A 15069-nucleotide genomic window follows, 5' to 3' on the forward strand; every position below is an offset into this window, starting at 1 on the left:
ACTGGGAATGTGCCCGCAACCAAGGTACATGCCCTTGACCAGAATCGAACCTGGGACCCTTCAGTCCGCAGGCCGACGCTCTATCCACTGAGCCAAACCGGTTAAGGCTATATTAAAAGCCTTTTAAATAGTATGTGCACTGAGTTACATGTCAAAAGAGCTATTCTAGGACTTCAAAATTCTGGGTAATTTGTAACCAGTTTGAACAAGACCATCAGTAATGCTAGTCTCCTGCAGCTTCATAGAACATAGATTCTAACACTTGGATTTGTCAAAGCCGTTCATAAGGCTTTCAGAACAGCACACAGTATAGTGGACATAATTCTGACCACATTACATAATGGGATTATTTCCAAGATCTGTATGTTCTGAATCTTAGTGATGAACAAGATTTGGGCCTCGTAGCTCTGTAACTTAAAGGAAATTGCTTATCTACAAGAAAATGTAATATTGATACTAATTTCTTGTGTGGCTATTTTATTTGATCCTGAAGACCCTATATAGCAGCTAGAATAAGTAGATAGAAAGCAGAGTTACCACTGAAACCTAATAAAAATCTCTCACATTTGTAGAGTGTCCTATAGTGTACAGTCCTTACACACATGACTTCTTTGATCCTTATGGCAGCCCCATGAGATGGGCAGGAGAAGAGAGGATTACAAGTACCTGGGGAGAGGTCTGGATAAAAGGGTTTGGGTAAATATGGCCTCCCAAAAGAAGTTCGGTTAACCAGCTGTCCCTGCTCTCTTCTAGCACAACATGCCTTTCTGGAGGATCACAAACCATGGAGACCTAGTGTCCCTCCACCAGGCTTTGGAGCTTGATTTTCTCTAAGAACTGGAATGAAGAGCCTTCCCCATGAGCTGCTTTTCACTCCTGAAAGGAGCCGGAGACTGGAACCAACTGAGAACTCTCTCTTTCTCCATGGAATGCTGGCGAGAACAATCAGAACCAACAGCTGCAAGGGACGAAGCTTATTTTTGCTAAGAGTGAGCTGCAGCCCCGTTGGGTTCATTCTCATGCAGAAGCAGGACAGTTGGATTGAGAGAACAATAGACTCACTGCAGCTACAGTGCTTTTAATTCTGTGTTTTTTGTTTTGTTTATTTTGTTTCAAAAAATGAAGTAGAGAAAACAAAAGGAAATTTTGGGGGCAGAGTTGCACTCTTTGTCCATGACCTGGTTGAGAACTGCTGTTAACTTGTGGTGATAGGATAAATGTGGCAGATTTTTGTAATAACATCTCTTGCAGTCTTTATAAACTCCTTAGCTGTAGAACATATTCCCAGTGAATGTATATGTAATTTTTATAGGTAAGGATCTGGCCTCGGAAGCAGGTTTTCCCTCCTTTCTTTCCTAGCAAGAAAGGGATGTGTAAAGTTTCCTTGGAAAATAGTAATTGAAATATCTGAAATACCTCTCTGTGTGACAGTAGCACCTCTTTAGTTGCTCCAGTGGTCTGCTTTCTAGGATGGTTTCTCTCCTGTTCTTCCATCTCCTGGTTTGCTGAACTGTGGGGCACTGGACACTGATTAACTTTAGACTCTGGTATTTCCCATCCTAGAAGCCTCAGTCCCCTTTCCAATCCCTCCTCCCCTTTAACCAAATGGCACAATCCTGGAAACTTCTTCTCTTAGACAGTAAATGCTAAGCCTTCAGCTTGACTCTGATTCAAAGACTATGTCCAGGGGGCTTCCCTCTAAACTGGAGAGAAGGGACTAAGGCTTCTTGTGAATTTTCACGTCTTTGGTTCTTGAACTAGGACCGTTCCACCTTTTCCTCCTGCAGAGAGGCACTCCTCCCCCAACAGATGCTCACCCTACAGCCTTCCTTCCTTCTTAGTCCCCAGTGTCAGCTCCTGTCCCTTTCCTGCCCTGCATTCCTCACAGCCACCTCTGTGCAGCTCTGGCCAATCCCTGGGCTTTGGACCCAAGAAGTCAAATTAAGTCTAAGAACAGGCTCATAACTACATTTGGCCAAAACTACCAATGTAGTTGACTTTCTTTGAAGCCCTTAAGCCTAGTAAGGGTATTCTGGGTATATTGACCCAGATCTCTGTCTGGAACTGAAGAGATTGCTGTGATCAAAACCCAATTTTCCCATGGTACACCCTTCCCTCTTCTCAAATCTCATTCTAAAGTGGAACACCAGAAGCCAGAAATACTCCTGTTTTAGTTGTTGGGTCCCTGCTCCATGCCTGGAAACTTAATCCTGGGCCAAATGCAGGGACATCTCCCAGCCTGGCCTCTGGGGAGATTGATGGGTGCCAGGCACTAGTCCCAGCCTTCTAGCCCAGCTGTGCTTGTGGGTGCTCCATCCCTCCAAGACCCACTGGGCATCTGCTCAGGCAGGATAAACTTCCCTAGAGCTGAGGACGTGCAGCCTCTCCCTGGCTGCAGAGAGGTGTAGTCTGGAACTCAGTAGGACCAACCCCAGCTATACCTGCTTGACCCCAGAGAATCTGCATATTCATTTCTAGAGATGTTGCAGCACGAAGAGGCCAGACTCCTCCCGAGTCCAGGTCATTCATGTAGCAGAGAAAGGCTGTTCATACACATTCCTTCAGAACTGAATGAGAAACAACTCATGGCTCACAATTGTAGGAAACAGGTCTTTGGAGAGGAGCTGAAGTCAGTGCTCACTACTCAGCTGCTGCTTTGGCCTTGCTCCCATCGGTGGGGTGGAAGTGGGGGTTACGTAGTCTGAGGCAGACTTTCCCTTGGTCTGAGTTAGCACAGTTGCCCAGATGCCGCTCTGCTTTGCTTGATAATTGATCTTAGAAAGCTCTAGGGTGGATCTTTTCTTCCAGGCCCCATGCCCTCCACCTACCGGCCGTGTAACTTGGTTTCCTACCCTGGACATAGGCCACCCAGTTGGTGCTGTGTTTCAGGCTTGTGAGGCTGTGGAGTGGTACCCCCATCATAGACCCAGGTCCACACACAAACCCCTCCCTCTCCCTGCCCTTTGGGAGAAGCTCTTCATTCCTAGAATATGACGTGGACCCCTTTTCATTGGGTTTTCCCTGACTGCCCAGCCGAGGTCTGTGCAAAGGACCTTGAAATTGACCAAGAGAGATGAGGAAGCTCAGCAGAGCAGTCCTTGCTCTTTTCTGGTTGTTGCCACACTCATTTAGGGGCAGGCAGAAACTGGGACCTGGCTCCTCTTTGCCAAAATGAATTGTCCAGGGAACACAGTGCTCTTGACCGTGTTTTTCTCCTCCCAGTACAAAGACCTGGAAAGGAAAATAAGTGCGAGCTCCTAGAAGCCGAGGGCCCCGGGACACGGGGGGTCCTTTCGACGAGGGGGAAGCCCTCTTTACTAGAAAGAATCCCCGTGAGATTGGCCACATGATGAATCCTTTCCCCAGCTGGGGACTGGGTTCTATAAGATAGGTCTGCACATTTTGTGGTGAGGACTTTTCTAGTAAGGGATCCGGAGTTGTCAAGTGTGTCCTGGGTTTAAGAGGTGGCTTGACTCTCGAATGTAAAACTGACTGTGCCTTAGCATCACCCTGTCCAGTGCCCCCGGGGCAGCTGGTGGTGTCCAGGAGAATGGATTCCTGCTCCAGATTTAGATGCTTTTATTTGGTTTGGGGTGTTCCTATCTTCTGCTCTGCACGTTGGGAGGGGCCAAAACGAGTGTCCCAGGAGGCTTGTGCCACAGTTTGTTCGCAGTTTACACACACTCAGCGCTAAAGCTCCCAAGTAGAATCTGACTGGCAAACCGGCTACAGCATGTGGAGCTTTTAGATGTCCACTCCCTTGAATGGGTGTCAGTGCTGCTGAAGCATAGGGAAGAGGAGGAGGGACAGAGCTGTTCTCCCACTTCCTGGGAGAGTGATGGTCTGAGCCAAGGGGTTGTGAGCTTGGGGTGTTCCTCTCCTCCTGCAGGAAGGGGCAAGCAGGGCCCCTTTAAGCAAGCTTCTGTCTCTTACCACTAATTTGGTTTCCTTTTCATCCAAAAGTTGGAACTCCCCAGATTTCCACCATAACAAGCCAAATCTGAATTCTGAGATTCTAAAATATCTTATATATATTATGTTCTTATTGATTTTTAGAGAGAGAAGGAGAGAGAAACATCGATCAATCGGCTGCCATCTGCACACCCCCTACTGGGGATCAAGCCCACAACCCAGGCCTGTGCCCTGACCAGGACCTCTTGGTGGGCCTCCTGGTTCATAGGTCAACGCTCAACCACTGAGCCATGGTGCCTGGGACAGCTCTAGCAAGCAAGACTCATTGGCTAGTTCCTAATGCACTGACAGGAGCCGTCCCATTAAGGGCAACTTCTCAAAGCCTGACCCTCTGGATTACAGATGCCTCATTTAGCAGTAAAAGGCATTGATTGAATTGGATATATTTATGTGACTGCGGGCATTCATGGCTGTAGAGTCTTCGACCATAATGTTATATGTAATGGGAACTATCTTGTAAACTTGAAAAAAAATAAAGTTTTTATTTTCTATACAGTTTGCTCATATGTCTTTTCTGAATAGGATCAATACAGTTGCCCAGCTAGTTGGCACCTAAGTAAGGTTTTATAAAAATCTGAAGAGCTCATTATAAAAATCGAGTTCATTAAAAGATACCAGCCTTTTAGTAGCTAATTAATTTCATCAAAAAGGTAGAAAAAAAATAACCTTTTGGTATAAATAAATGTACAGGGAGGAAAAATAATTTGCAAGGAAAAGTTTGTTTTAGCTGATCCTCACCCGAGGATATTTTTCCATTTGTTTTTAGAGAGGGTGGGGGAGAGAGAGAGAGAAACATCCAGGTGAGAGAGACACCAACCAGGGCCAGGGATTGAACTTTAAACCCAGGCACATGCTCTTGACCAGACTTGAACCTTCAACCCTTTGGGGCATGGGTCGGAGCTCTAATCACTAAGTCAAGACAAATTAATTGTCTATAAAATATATTGAGCCCGGCTGATGTGGCTCAGTTGTTGAGCATCGACCTGTGAACCAGGTGGTCAGGGTTTGATTCCCAGTCAGGACACATGCCCGGGTTGCGGGCTCGATCCCCAGTAGGGGCATGCAGGAGGTGGCCAATCAATGATTCTCTCTCATCATTGACATTTCTCTCTCCCTCTCCCTTCCTCTCTGAAATCGATAAAAATATATTTAAAAAGAATTATTCAAAGCGTTTTGAACATATTTTGGAAATGATTTCTTCGTCTCTTGCTTCTCATGGCCAAGGTAATTGTAAAATAGGGTAAAACGTAAACAAATATACATTATGGAAATGATTGCCTACAGGATGTCTTTATTTAGGTGTATAATTATGGAAGACCTTCAATGACTAAAGCCAAGGAACACAATTACCTAAACTGAGGGAGGGGACATCTGGGAAGAGAGAGGGGAAAAAAAGAAAATACACAATAAAGCTGGTAAGCAAGTCAGTATTCTTCAGCCACTTAAAGGTGTAAAGAGGTAATTAAAAAATTAATTAATACATACAAAGCATATGTGCTATATTAAATGTCAATATGCTATACATATCCCATGTTCAAAGGCTGTTAAATCTCATTGTTTATCCATATCTTCAGGAAAATGCTTGGGTAACTATCGTGGTAAACAACCTGCTTCCCTGTTTATAGTGGTCTGGCCCTCTAACAACTTCAGCTCGAAATTATAGCTAAGTTGCCTACAAACATCAGGTGGTCATCATAATCTGGCCAGTCAGTGTGTGTGTGTGTGTATTGCTTTTTAAAGTTTAGGACTGGTATAAGAGATTTCATTTTCTGTCAAATGTGTTGAAATTTAATTAGAGAGTAACTTGCTGTGCTGAGCTTAAAACACAAAAGCAATAAAACACAAACTAACATCAAGCCTTGTTGGATTTGGCCTGATTTCATGTCCCATCAGCTACTTTTTCTCATTTCATTTCTTCAGATTTGGGTCTGTCCATTTTTGGTCTGGAAAAATCAAGAATTCTTTTGCCTTTTATTTCCATGAAGGAAATCAGAATCCAGATCTAGCTTCCAAGTGCCATAGATATCAGAGTACAGGTGTTTTTCCCGAATTAATCACCTCAGGAAAGATGGGGTTGTCATGAATTCTAATCATTACATCTTTTCAACAGAAAGTTGTACATTATGGCTCTGTTGGCTCAGTTGGTTGAAGCATCATCCTGTACACCAAAAGGTTGTGGGTTCGATTCCCAGTCAGGGCGAGTACAGGAGGCAACCGATGGATGTTTTTCTCTCACATCAGTGTTTCTCTCTCCCTCCCCCTTCCTCTCTCTTTCTAAAAACAAACAAACAAAAAAACCCATATCCTCAGGTAAGGATTTAGAAGAAAAAAAGAGGCACATGTTGGACCACACTGTAGATGAAGCAAACCTGTGAGTTGCTATATCCTTGCTTGTAAGCACAAATATTGCTTCTCAAGCCCAAAGAGTAAACACCTCCATCTCCCCCTACGATAACATCTGCACATTTCTCAAAAAACTTTTGGTGGCAGACAATTCAGGAGGTTTTTATTCTTCAAAAACAGGTTGCTTGACATTTGAAAAAAAATGATTGATGGGAATTTTCAAAGGAAATTTCTAATGGATGTGTAATGTCCCTCATCTTTTTAAAGCTTTTGATTCTGTAAACTTATTTATATCTTCACCCGAGAATATTTTTCCATTGATTTTTAGGGAGAGTGGAAGAGAGAGGGAAAAACAGAAACATCAATGTGAGAGAAACACATCGATGGGTTGTCTCCTACACCAGCCCTGACTGAGATACGTGCCTTGACCAGAAGTGAACCCTGGACACTTTGATCCTCAGGCCGACCCTCTATCCACTGAGCCAAACCGGCTAGGGCGAGCCTGTAAACTTTAAAGTGTATATACAAATGAAACTTTTTCTATAGCTTTTTAGGTAGTATCGGTATACATTGTTTGAAGTTAACTGCATACTTATTGCCATCATTTGACAACTTCATCTAGGGCAGCAGTTCTCAACCTGTGGGTCGTGACCCCTTTGGCGGTCGAACGACCCTTTCACAGGGGTCGCCTAAGACCATCCTGCATATCAGATATTTACATGACGATTCATAACAGTAGCAACATTACAGTTATGAAGTAGCAACGAGAATAATTTAATGGTTGGGTCACAACATGAGGAACTGTATTTAAAGGGCAGAAGGTTGAGAACCACTGATCTAGAGTATAGATGAGAGCTTTGGCAAAAATTCCTTGTTTCTCTAACCCACAGACCTCCCAAGAGCAGCAAAAGATTCCACCTCCCTGGCACCATTGCCCACTTTCCCATTCCTTAAGCCCCCTCATCACTTCCCCCGTCCCTGAGCTTCCAATAAAAGACCTTCACCTGGGCTCCCGTATTCACTTCCGGCACTAAAGGCGTTTGCAGCTACTGCCGGGCCCAGCAGCAGAGCACCAGTCAGTCCAGATCTGGGTTCTGGTGCCCACCTGAACGATCAACCCCACACCGGCTCGCCAGCCCCCGAAACGTAGAAAACAAGGTTGAGAAGTCCTGCCCACGTCCAGCCCCCTTCTCCTCTGTCCGCTTCACCGATTCTGAGAAGTGGGCTTTGTGTCCCCGACCCCTTCTTTCCAAGCGGCTTGGAGTTCTGCAGATTTAGTTTAATGACACAACTAGTTTGGAGGATTTTATAAGGTTTTAATAACAACCTAATAATACTGTTTAACAAAACAACACATTGTGTCTCGCACCTGCAGAGACACATATGCACGTACCTTCTCTTCCTCACCATAGGTTCCGAGGTAGAAAATACACTGTAACGCAGCGGTTCTCAACCTGTGGGTCGCGACCCCTTTGGCAGTTGAACGACCCTTTCACAGGGGTCGCCTAAGATCATCCTGCATATCAGATATTTACATTATGATTCATAACAGTAACATTACAGTTATGAAGTAGCAACGAAAATAATTTTATGGTTGGGTCACAACATGAGGAACTGTATTTAAAGGGAAAGGTTGAGAACCACTGGTCTAACGTATAAAACATATACTCTATGGGCTGAGCTATGGCCCAGACCACAGGTTAACAAGGCACCTGGTTAAAAGGCAGCCCCTTGAGAGCAGGGGCAGAGGCCGGGCCAGCTGCACTAAGGCCTTGGATGGGTTGATGGAGGTCAGCCAATTGGGGCATCCATGGCTTCCAGGATAGGGGACCCAAGGGCTGGGAGAGCACCTCCACCAATTATTTGGGTGAAAACACCAACACTGGGGTGCTTTGGGCTCCAGATATACTGGTTGGAAGGAAAAGAAAAGGGGGTCTCTTCTGTCCTCTCCAAGTGTTTTGTGTACAATTGAGGCTCTTGACCCTCTAGGGTGCGGTCCTCCTCATCTTCTTCTGATCTTTGAAGGCAGGCCTCTGTCTTATTCAACTCTAGTCTCCAGTGCCTGGCAAGATCAGGCAGCAAGTGCTTGGTGAGTGAGTCAAGGCTCATAGCAGCACAATTAGCTTATCTTCTCCTGCGTTCTAACGATTGATTGCATGTGTCCTTCTGTCCCCTGGCTGGGTCCGACCCTGCCTCAAAGGACGCCATTGACCTCCCCCGGCCATGGCAAAGCAGCCTCATCCCTAGCCTTGGAGAAAAAATTCTGAGCCAAATGGTCCATGCGCCTGTTCTGAGGCAGCTGATAGTACTCGAGGGAGCGGAAGGCGGTTGTCCCGTCCACCTGGTCAGGCTCCCAGGGGTAGCTGGGGTGCAGCCAGCGGTAGTAGACAAGCCGCAGAACCAGACCCAGAAGGAAGCTGGTGCCGCCCACGGGCAGCAACATCTGCAGCAGGATCCCACTGGGCAGCCATGCACTTTGCGTCACCCAGGTGACCACCATGAGAACGCTGTCACTCAGGAGGAACACCAGGTGGATGGTGGCACGGCCTCGAGTGTGACCCTCAGACACATTGAACCAGGAGAAGTAAAGGATGGTGGCCACCGTTGCCCGGTAGAGCCACTCGGAGCGGGGGTCTGGCATGAAATTGGTGTCTTGACACCAGACCCAGAACAGCAGCACCAGCCACAGGCCCACGAAGTGCAGAGCCACGTAGCGGGGGAAGAGAGCTGAGAACAGGGCCACAGCCAGGACTCGGGGCCACAGCAGCAGCAGGTTCCACAGGAAGTAGATCACAGAAGAGCCCAGCCCCAGGACAGGCTTGGAGGGGAGGCAGGTGCGCAAGGCCCGGTGGTAGTCAAGCAGTGCCCATGAGATACCCATGAAGGACGTGCAGATGCCAAGCCCTGCGGAGAGGAAGAGGAGACAGCTGAGGCCTGTGGGCAGCCTGCCTGACCCTCCCCAGAGCTCACAGGTTCTGGGGGCCTCATAACCACCCTGAGATGGGTATGCGAACCCCCAATTTGTTGAAGGGAAAACTACAACTGGAGAACGTCGTTCTCACAACCAAAACCTGGTCTGAGATCCAACTATGGGGCCTGCCCTTCACCACAAAGCTTTAGTTTTCAGGTGCTACCTGAGAGGGTGTACGACGTACACACCCTCACCTGCACCCCTGGGCCTGGGCATCTTTTTTTTTTTTTAAACATTTTTTTTTAATATACTTTTTATTGATTTTTTACATCCTTCCCCGGAAGAGCCCACGCGTTACTTGGATCTGAAACTCAGCGGTCCCAGTTCCCCCTTTCTTACTCTCAGAAAGGGAAGCTGGGAACCCCATGCGGTGGCAACAGGCCTCCGAAGGTGCCCTGCTGTGTGGAGGGTACATCCTCACGCCCCTCCCCTCCCTGCTCAGACTGGGCCTGGTCTTGATTTTCCAAGACTTCAAGTGCACAGTGGGGATCCTATCCCACCTACTCGTCCGTTGTCCACGGTGGACTAGAGGCACCAGGGTCCTCAGAGAGGGAGGGAAGCAGCGCTGGAATGTCTCTAGAACGCTTCCTCCCCTGCCTCCTTCCCACCGCATCCACTCGCCAGATGTTTACTGGGAACCTCTTATGGGCCAGGACCCCACGCCCAGCCTGGAATCCTTACCCTGAAGTATCCCCTGGAGCAGCGGTTCTCAACCTGTGGGTCGCGACCCCTTTGGGGGTGGAATGACCCTTTCACAGGGGTCGCCTAAGACCATCGGAAAACACATATATAATTACATATTGTTTTTGTGATGAATCACTATGCTTTAATTATGTTCAATTTGTAACAATGAAAATACATCCTGCATATCAGATATTTACATGATGATTCATAACAGTAGCAAAATTACAGTTATGAAGTAGCAACGAATATAATTTTATGGTTGGGGGTCAGGACAACATGAGGAACTGTATTATAGGGTCGCGGCATTAGGAAGGTTGAGAACCACTGGTCTAGAGCCACACACCCAGATCTGGTCCCACCCACTTATGTTGAACTAATTACCAATTTCCTTATCTCTGAGCTCCTTCAGGGTAGGAAACAGATTCTGCCCCCCTGGGATCCCCAGGCAGCCCAGCACAAATGTTTGCTAAATAAAAAGTTGGGAAAATCCGTCTCTTCCCTCGCTCCTCTCCCCGACCCCCCATACACAGACGGTGTAGACTGTATCCATTTGGCCCTGATCCTAGACACTCACTGCCCTCAAACAGGCAAACAAAAATGTGTGCCCAGTATATGCTGTGTGTCCCAGGGCAAATCACTCCACCTTTCTGTACCTCTTTCCTCTTGTGCAAAATGGAGATAAACATAGCACCAGCCTATAGGGCTTGATGTGAGCACTGACAATAAAGCACTCCACACAGTGCCCCGTTACCAGCAGGCACTCGATCGTGATGGCTGCTAATTACTGGTCTTTTTCAATTAATACTACAGGCTCAAAAGAGCAGCTGAAAGCGTCCCTGGAGACCAAGTCCAACCCCATCTTGTACAGCTATGGAACCTGAGGCCAGAGAAGGGAAGGCTCTCCAGGTCACTCAGTGAGTGAGGGCGGAGTGGAGACTGGTCCCTTGGGAGGCTTGTGGCATTTACAGCAGGGATGGGGGAGCAGGGCAGGAAGCAGGGGTGTGGCAGAAAAGGGGTAGCCCTGGACCTGGAATCAGACACAGTTGGAGTCCATGGGCTCATTACTTCCTTTTAACTACCTGCTTTCCAGCCAGCCCAGCAGGGCAGGGGCTGGTCCTGGCTCACTGCAGTGCCCCCAGCACAGGGACAGGCACAGAGATGCTCAATAACAACGTAAGTGAGTGAAGGTGCCCAACAAACATTTTATGGACCAACCAGTTGTCTATTATGTGTCGCACCCTACACACTCACTCTATCTGTTGTCTTCAAAAGAGTAAAAATGACAATTAAGCTTTACTTATGCACCAGAGACTTGGTATATGCATCACCTCCCTTGATCCTTTCATCAGTCCTATGAGGTAGGATTATGTGTTATGTCCATTTCACAGATAAAAACAAACCAATACTCAGAGTGGTGGAGTCATTGGTCAAACTCCTGCAGCTAGTGTTGGGATTTGACGCTGGCATTGGGCCCAGGTCTGCCTGACGAAGGACGCGCTCCTATCTCCTAAGCAGCCCTCATGAAAGAGTGGAAGCATTTCCGATCTCTGTGGGAAACTTTCTCCAGCCACAAAAGGGGGGCGAGCTGCTGCCAGGGCGACTACTCACACTGGTAGTACTCGGCCTGGCCGCTCTGCAGCACGATGGCCAGCACCAGCGTGAGCTGCGGCGTCTTCTCCAGGAAGGTCTCAAACAGCCGCAACATGCTGATGTCCAGGGAGAGGAAGTCGGCGTAGGCCAAGTCGAACGGGGAGGGAGTCTCCTGCTGCCACACCAACAGCCCCTGCTGCAGCCCTTGCATGCACCTAGGCACAGAGGGATGACCCAGGGGCCAGGTTAGTGTCCCGAGGCATTCCTCCTTCCCCCGCTTACCAGGTAGGTTCCTGGGTTCAATTCTGGTCAAGGACACATGCCCTGGTGGCCGGCTCCATCCCCAGTAAGGGGGGGTGCAGGAGGCAGCCAATCAATGATTCTCTCTCATCATTGATGTTTCTATCTCTCTCCCTCTCCCTTCCTCTCTGAAATCAATAAAAACATTTTTTTTTAAAAAAAAAGAGTTCTGCCAACACATTAAAAAAAAACACACACCCCAAAACAATAATTATTGCTGCTCCTGCTGGCCAGGCACTATCCCAAGTTCATCACAAACCTTGTCCCATTTAGGCCTTACAACATCTGTATTTTACAGATGGGAAAACATGACCAGAGAGCTAATAAGCAGTGGTGTTTGAATATCAAAGGCACACAAGAAAACTGCCTACGATGATAGTTCTCAAATATCAGCAAGCCCAAGAATGTCTTAGGCTCCTGTGGGGAAGGGCAGCCATTGAGTGCTCTGAGCACAGGCGAGCCCGGTCAGATTGTGCTGCAGAAAGAACTCCCAGGTGGGGCGAGGAGGGCGGGGTGGAGGGGCTAAGACCGGAAGCAGGGGTCTATTTGAGAGGCTGTCGAAACAATCCAGGGAGAAAGGACAAGAGCCTCAGAGGGGTGGGGACGGAGACCACGGCAGAGGTGAGAGAGTACAGAAGTTGGACAGACAGGCCTGGGTGACCCGCTGGCAGGAGCGGGGAGTGGAGATGCACCACGGCTTCCACCACCCACAGCTGGTCTCAGCTGGTTACTAGGAGGTGAGCCCTTGGCTCACTGCGAACTCATTCACCAGACATGTACTGGGACCTCCCCTGGACGGACTTGACGACGCGGGAAGGAAACAGGCAGGCAGCCCTGGGCTGGGCGCTCCTCCAACAGGAGTCTCTGCCTCTGGTCCCCCAATGCCATGGCAGGGCCCTGCCTCAGCCGAGTCACAGGTAGGCACAGAGATCACTGTCAAAACCAAAGCTCAGTACACTGTCTGCCTCACACTCAGCAGAAACAGGAGACGGGAAGATGCATGATACAGTTACGGATTCAGGGCTCACTGAGGCCTGCCAGAATGGTAACGTGTGCCTCTCCATGCCCCCTGGAGTTTTACTGATGCCTGTACAGGCCCTCGGGCAAAATGCACCATTCAGAGCCCCTCTCGCCCACTCCTGGACACTCGATGCAGCTTTGTCAAAACAAGAGCTGGAGAGACAGTAAAAATGGATTCAAACACTCGCCGGTTTGGCTCAGTAGATAGAGCATCAACCTGTGAGCCAAAGGGTCCCAGGTTCGATTCCGGTCAAGGGCACGTACCGTGGTTGCAGGTTCCTCCGCTGGGCCCTGATCGGGGCTCCTGCAGGAGGCAACCAATTGATGTGTTTCTCTCACGTCGATGTTTCTCTCTGTCTTTCCCTCTCTCTTCCACTCTCCCTAAAAATCAATGGAAAAAGTATCCTCGGGTGAGGATTAACAACAACAACAAAAATGGATTCAAAAGCAGATCCCGAGTCCACCCACCCCATCCCACCCCAGCCCAACCCAGGCCACATCCCGCCCTGACTTCATGTCATGACTGACCCTTGGTGTCAGTTTCCCCATCTCTAGAGGGCCTTGCCAGTCCTGGAAAGGATGAGTCAGAGCCCATCGCTGCCCTCTAACTTGGTCAGGGTGGGGAGCAGGGGGAGGCAGAAGGAAATGTTCGGGGAGAATACAGCTGGGAAAGAAAGGGTGAGAGGCACTCAGGGGTGAGGGGACAAGTACCGCTCTGGGGGTCAGGGCTGCTGGAACTCTCATGAAGCTAGCTAGCGTTTGCACACAATTCACAGGTCTCATTTCATTTAATCCGCACCAAACAGAGGCATGCATGAGGACCATCTCCCCGGAACAAAGAGTAAACTGAGACCTACAGGAGTCAAGTGTCTTGCCCAAGGCCCCATCCACAGCTAAAAGGAACACTGGTCTGTCTGCTTACCTGTCTCAGGAGCCGAGCTCTCTATCCTTTCCCTCATTCCTCACAACAGGCCTGCCTGCCAGACCTACCTTTAGATTAGTGTATATATATATATACACTAGTATATATCTCCTATATAATAAAGAGCTAATATGCTAATTAGACCAAATAGCAGATCGACCGTCCAGACGACCTTCTGGACGAAGCCGCGGCTGTGACGGCCGAGACCCTTGCACAAATTTTGTGCATCAGTCCTCTATTCTATAATAATAAAAGCATAATATGTTAATTAGACCAGACATCCTTCCAGATGTCCTTCCAGACGAAGCCAGGGCTGTGAGGGAAGCCCGGGTCTCGGGTAACTGCGGGTGGCCAGAGGGAAGCCCGGGTCCTGGGTGCCAGAGGGAAGCCAGTGCCGGCAGCCCGGGGAAGGAAGGCCTACTCTTGCACGAAACTGTGCATGGGGCCTCTATATATATTGATTTCAGAGAGGACGGAGAGGGACAGAGAGATAGAAACATCAATGATGAGAATCATTGATTGGCTGCCTCCTGCATACCCCCAAGGGGGACCCAGCCAGCAACCGGGAACGGAATCGAACCTGGGACCCCTCAGTCCGCAGGCTGGCGCTCTATCCACTGAGCCAAACCCGCCAGAGCTACTACCTCTTTTTAACAGGGGAGGAAGCCGAGGCTCAGAGAAAGGCAGGAATGAGGCCACAGACGGTAAAGCCAAGACTGGGTCCCAGAGAGGTCTGGCTCCGAATCACGCCTTTCTTCTCCGGCCCTGCTTCCTTCTTTACCTGTGCCCGGCAGGGGAGGGCTGGACGAGGTCTGAGGGCTAGCAGCCGGCGTCATTTTTTAAGGAGCTGGAAACTCACTTGTAGGTAAAGGTGCCCAGGGGGTACCTCCCACCCCCTTCCCGTGTCAGGGCGCCACCTGTACAGGTAGCCCAGCTGTCGGAGGTACCGCCGGGCCCCGTCCCCTCCCTTCCCCAGGGCGGGGCGCTCACCTGTACAGGTAGCCCAGCTGCAGGAGGTGGAGCAGCGCCAGGCAGCGCGCGGAGAGCTGAGACGAGTGCAGGTCGGCGGGGTCGGCGCGCAGCCAGACCCAGCTGAAGACCTGAAGTGCGACCGAGGCGACACCCAGCAGCGACAACACCAGCGCGGCCCACAGGTAGCGGCCGCTGAGCACATACTGGCTCACCGCCCACAGGGCGGAGCCCAAGTGGAAGAGGAAGGCAGAGATGCCCAACACGCCCAGGATCAGGTCCCGGAGGAGAAGGGAGC

At 49.1% G+C, this 15069-nt stretch overlaps 2 protein-coding genes and 1 pseudogene across 2 annotated transcripts in view; 1 reads left to right on the forward strand and 2 right to left on the reverse strand.

Moving 5' to 3' along the window:
• LOC102766604 overlaps positions 1-604 on the reverse strand; it is a 2463-nt pseudogene extending 1859 nt beyond the window's left edge.
• EYA3 (EYA transcriptional coactivator and phosphatase 3) overlaps positions 1-2144 on the forward strand; it is a 100281-nt gene extending 98137 nt beyond the window's left edge. Inside the window, exon 18 of the mRNA XM_015557185.1 lies at positions 754-2144. Within this exon, the coding sequence (XP_015412671.1) occupies positions 754-834 (81 nt within the window). The 3' untranslated portion in view covers positions 835-2144. The remainder of the gene's footprint in view (positions 1-753) is intronic.
• A 5757-nt stretch (positions 2145-7901) lies between these two features.
• On the reverse strand, positions 7902-15064 carry XKR8 (X-linked Kx blood group related 8; the record flags this gene model as incomplete). The annotated part of the gene is made up of 3 exons (XM_006777467.2): positions 7902-9219; positions 11579-11775; positions 14793-15064. Coding segments are annotated over 3 exons (1179 nt in total), but the record flags the coding sequence as incomplete, so codon positions are not given.
• Between the last annotated feature and the right edge of the window lie 5 nt (positions 15065-15069).

This window comes from Myotis davidii, unplaced genomic scaffold, assembly GCF_000327345.1.
Source record: "Myotis davidii unplaced genomic scaffold, ASM32734v1 scaffold149, whole genome shotgun sequence".
Classification (NCBI taxonomy): Eukaryota; Metazoa; Chordata; class Mammalia; order Chiroptera; family Vespertilionidae; genus Myotis; species Myotis davidii.